At 60.5% G+C, this 4,511-nt stretch overlaps 2 protein-coding genes across 2 annotated transcripts in view; one reads left to right on the plus strand and one right to left on the minus strand.

Annotated features, from left to right (window-relative positions):
* The window catches only part of PITPNM2 (phosphatidylinositol transfer protein, membrane-associated 2), a 133,186-nt gene extending 129,927 nt beyond the window's left edge, over window positions 1-3,259 (plus strand). Inside the window, exon 28 of the mRNA XM_010841416.1 lies at window positions 61-3,259. Within this exon, the coding sequence (XP_010839718.1) occupies window positions 61-387 (327 nt within the window). The 3' untranslated portion in view covers window positions 388-3,259. The remainder of the gene's footprint in view (window positions 1-60) is intronic.
* Window positions 3,260-3,628: 369 nt separating this feature from the next.
* ARL6IP4 (ADP-ribosylation factor-like 6 interacting protein 4) overlaps window positions 3,629-4,511 on the minus strand; it is a 3,697-nt gene continuing 2,814 nt past the window's right edge. Inside the window, 3 exon segments of the mRNA XM_010841417.1 lie at window positions 3,629-3,925; window positions 4,004-4,073; window positions 4,476-4,511. The exon segment at window positions 4,476-4,511 is cut by the window's right edge and continues 6 nt beyond it. Of these exon segments, the coding sequence (XP_010839719.1) occupies window positions 3,869-3,925; window positions 4,004-4,073; window positions 4,476-4,511 (163 nt within the window). The 3' untranslated portion in view covers window positions 3,629-3,868.

Below are 4,511 nucleotides of genomic sequence, written 5' to 3' on the forward strand. Positions count from 1 at the left end.
CCGGGCCAACCCGGAGCCCCGCCCCCTGACAGCCGTGCTTCCCGCTGCCCTCACCCGCAGTTCATCACCGACGGCTACGCGGCCCACCTGGCCCAGCTCAAGTACAACCACCGGGCGCGGCCAGCCCGCAACGCGGCCACCCGCATGGCGCTGCGCAAGGGCAGCTTCGGCCTGCCGGGCCAAGGCGACTTCCTGCGCTCCCGGAACCACCTGCTCCGCACCATCTCGGCCCAGCCCAGCGGCCCCGGCCCCCGACCGCACGAGCGGACGCAGAGCCAGGCGGACAGCGAGCAGCGGGGACAGCGCAGCATGAGCATGGCGGCCGGCTGCTGGGGCCGCACCTTGGCCGGCCGGCCAGAGCCCGGCCCGGCCGCGGGCCCCAAGTAGGGCACCGGGAGTGAGGCGCTGTGGTCTCCATGGTGCTAGGCCAGGGCGGCCCGCCCTGCCAGGAGGCCTGGCCTGGGCACGTACTGTCGGCTGGGGCAAAGCTCGTCCCAGGGCCCGGCAGAGGACACGGGCTGTGCCAGACACAGCCCTCCCAGCCCAGCCTCACACTTTAGGGTCTGTGGGGTTCCAGCTGGTCGTGGAAGTTGGCAGGACGACCATCCCTGGGAAGACCTAAGGACCAGGACTCCCAACGTGGACTGGCCAGAAGGCGCTCCTGGACGCTTGCCCTGCATTGACGTCCCCGCATTCCGATGCCAGGCCTGGGCACCTCCCATCCACTTGCTCGCCCTGACCCCCAGGTCCCCTCCCATTTGGTAGCAGCTGCGACGGGGTGGGGACAGCCTGCTTCTTGTTGACTCGAGTTACTCAACTGTTTGACCTCACTGGTTTTGCACTGATTTTTGAGAGTGGAGATTCATCACCATCTCCTATGGCTACAGACTCATGGACATGCATGAAAATTCAACGTTTGCCCATCCAAGACCTGCCACCACACAGAAGGCTCCAGGGCGGAGAATCCTTGTACAAATAGGAGAGAAAGGCCATATCATAATTTCTGCCGCTCTGCCTGGCCCATGAACCCATGGCAGCCCCAGACCCCAGCCTCTTCCACCTGCCCCATCTGGAGCCCAGTTCAGCCGCGGGCCTGGCGCCATCTCTGCCCTGGGCACAGCTCAGGCTGCCAGGTCAGTCGGTGAAGCCAAGTGGCTCCTGAGAAGCCTTGCCTGGGGCTACGGGGCCTGGACAGGCCTGGCCTCTTCTCCTCGCCTGCCATCAGCCAAGGCTCCAAGCCTCGGCCCTCCCTTCCGCGTTTCTACACCTTTCTACTTCTCCAATCTGATTTCTATGAGGTTTTTTTAAACGAGCAATCCTTGGCTGCTTCCTTTTCTTAACTCTTTCTGTACCAAACGCAGCCCCTCCACATGAAAACACCCAGCACTGTGACGGAGTCCAGCCTGGTTCTGGGTCCCAGGGCCCTGTCCGCTGCCCAGGCAGCGGGGCATGGCCTCTCTGCCTCACCCGAGCCCCGTTAATTCTACAGAATTTCTACTCTGGGGTGAGTGGGGCACACCCTTAGTTTTTTTTTTTTTTTTAAATGCCAATTCCGTTTCGATGCTGAATCTAAGAAGCCACAACTCGCTTAGTTAGCTTAAGGGCAGGCAGCCATGACTACACTTCCCACCTGGTAAGGACCATGCTGTCCTGTGCACTGGGTCTGAGCATCAGCTCTCTCTCCCCAGAACTGACCGCGATCTCAGCTGTGGCCTCGGCTCCAGGCAGCCCCTCTGCTGCTCCTCCACCCCCTTCATGACAGGGGAGCCTGCCAGGCCTCAGCTAGCCGTCCAACATCCAGGCTGCTTCTATGAGAAGCGGCTGCCAACCTGGATACGGCCTCGGGGCCTCGCGGGCTGGGACGGTGAGGCACGCAGATGGATGTTAACATTTTCCCGTGTGTAGATATGTACAGCCAAAGGGTCATGTAAATGTTCTGCAAAAGTGGGTCTGTACAGAGTGAAAGCTATTTATTTTGTGCAGAGAAAAAATGTCTGGAGGGATGGGACCTTCAGGATTTATTCATATTTAAGATGTAGCTTTTTGTTGTTTCCGGCATTATGTATAAAGCGACGATTATTTTATGGACCAAGTTTTAATGTAACTGTTGCAGTGAAAGTGCAATATCTAACCCCCTGCTCCCAGCGGGAAACGCTCGGCCCGACAATCACAGCCCCAGCCAGGGGCCCCGTGGCCAGTGCCTCCTCCTGTCGGTCCCACCTCACCCCATCTCGCCTGTCGCCTCGGTGAGCAGCCATCCGGATGGAGGAGCACCTACAAGAGTCTCGGCCCGCCTGCAATAAAGGCCTGGAGGCTGCCAGCCCCAGGAGGCTGGGTGGGCAGTGAGCTTGGCCTCTCCCAGCGGGCCACTGCCCCACGGCTCCGAGCTCCCCGCCTGCCTACCCAGCCGCCAGCCACGCCAAGGACAACAGCAATAGTCCGGGCCTCTCCCAGCGGCCCTCAGCCATAGATGGTGAGGTGGGCAGCCCACCCTCCCCGTGGACGTCTCTCTTCTATATCCAGGTCGGCTTCCTGCCTCCCTTCAGATTCCTCTTGGCACATTATCCTCTTAAGGAAGCACCAGTTTTTCAGAAACTAAGAGAGGGAGGACAGAGTCCTTTAAAAATACCAAAAATGTTTACAGCATTGGGTGCTGAGCTGCAGGGCTCAGGCCCGACCAGTCATAACCAAAGGGTGAGGCAGGCCTTGCTGACTGCCACCCCACCCCAGGCCTGTAGAGTAGAAGCCTTAGTCCCAGCCCCCCCACCCCCAGGACTGAGCCTCAGCCCACCACTCCCAGACCCCACCACCTGCCTTCTCTTTGATTTCTAAAGAGGGATTCCGCAGAGACCCCATGCCCCCTTCCCAGCTCGGTCTGAACCGCCTGCCTGCCCGCCTGCCACGTCGCAGCCTTCACGTCTCAACCTGTCTGTCTGTCTTGTCTGTCTGGGCCGCCTGTGAGCGGTGTTCTGACGTATCCCCGCCCACCCTTGCTGTCCCTGCTCCATCGGGCCTGAGTGTGCTGTGTACTGTGTTGTCATCTGTTACACCGATTAAAGAAGCAGGAAGGCTTCCTTCTGGGTCTCAGTACTGCGCCGACCACCAGAGCATTGGGGGTGGGGGCTGGCTGGGGGGTGCAGCCTGCCCTTGGGAGTAAAGGCAGTCCTTCCCAGTACACAATGCCAGCTGTGCTCACGGTAATACCAACACACCCCCGTGGGCCTTATCTCTGCTGGGCTTCCTTCTAGCCCCTTCCTGGGCATGAACTCAGTCTGTCCTCACAGCAATCCAGTGACGGAGGTGGGTGCTGTCAGCCTCCACCACACAGAGGATACAGCCTGCGAGCTGGGCCAGGACTCCTCCCAGGCCAGCAGGACTCTCTTATCTGCACAGTTAACAGCAAGGGCAGCAGCCTCCCGCCAGGCCTGAGGAAATCAGCTTAAAAGCCGAGGGTTTGGGATTCAGTTGGGGTGGGGTGGGGCTCTGGTCCAGGCAGGCTGACCTGAGGGTGAGGACCGCAAGAGTGGCTGGTGTGTGCCCCCCACCAAAGCTTGCAGAGTCCTTATTTTTGCCCTGAAGTCAGGTGGCCTCCTTCCCTCCCCATCAGCACAAAAAGCAACAACACAGAGGATGTCTCCAACCAGGGAACATTTAATATCTGGGAAGGTGCGTTCTTTTGGGAGATGGAGGAGCTGACTCGGCCAGTGACCCCCAACCTCCACTCCCTGAACTGCAGAGGAAGCTGGGCCAGAGGCTGGTCTGCAGGAGAAAGAACACCCAGCGGGCTCCCCGCTGCCCACCCTGAGGCCAGCCTTCAGGTCATGCCAACACTGTGTGTAGCAGGCCTTGGCCGGGGGCCAGAGGGGCCTCAGGGCAGGAGCCCTGCTCGCATCTGGAAGGCCAGGCCGTCCCCTCGGGTGGCTTGCTGGGGAAGAAAGCACACAGGAGGGGACAGGTCAGAAGAAGAGCTGGGGGTGGGCCTGGGTAAGGGGGCGACACCCACCTTATTGATCTCTCTGTGTCGCTCCTTGGTGACGATTTCCTCTAAGACCTCGCCGTCTCCCTTAATGAGCCTGGGGATGGAGGTGGGCAGGCTGAGCCTCTTAACTGAGAGGCCAGAGCACCAGAACCAGAAGCACCTGGCAGAGGGGTGCCAGGCCCAGGCCCCACCACCACCCTGAGCAGGCTGCCACACCCTGCTGGCCACTCCCACTCCTCCCTCCTTACCTCCCTCCCTTTCCACAGAGATGAGGACAGAGGGTAGCTCTGCCATCAGACAGGCCAGCTGTGGCTCTTTGAAGGCCCTCCCTCAAGGCCTTTCCAGCCCCTGCAATTGCCTACTCCAGCCAATAGGGAGCAACGGCCTGAGAAGACTCATCAACAAGGGACTTTTCCCCTGGACATCAGCCTGTTTCGAGCAGCAGCAGCCCCCATCCCTCCTCCTGAGAGTGCAGTCTGGGGCCAGCGCGCCCCACCTGGTACGTCCTGTCTCCGGGTCCACCACCTTGCGG

Source organism: Bison bison, unplaced genomic scaffold (assembly GCF_000754665.1).
Source record: "Bison bison bison isolate TAMUID 2011002044 unplaced genomic scaffold, Bison_UMD1.0 scf7180017864160, whole genome shotgun sequence".
NCBI lineage: Eukaryota > Metazoa > Chordata > Mammalia > Artiodactyla > Bovidae > Bison > Bison bison.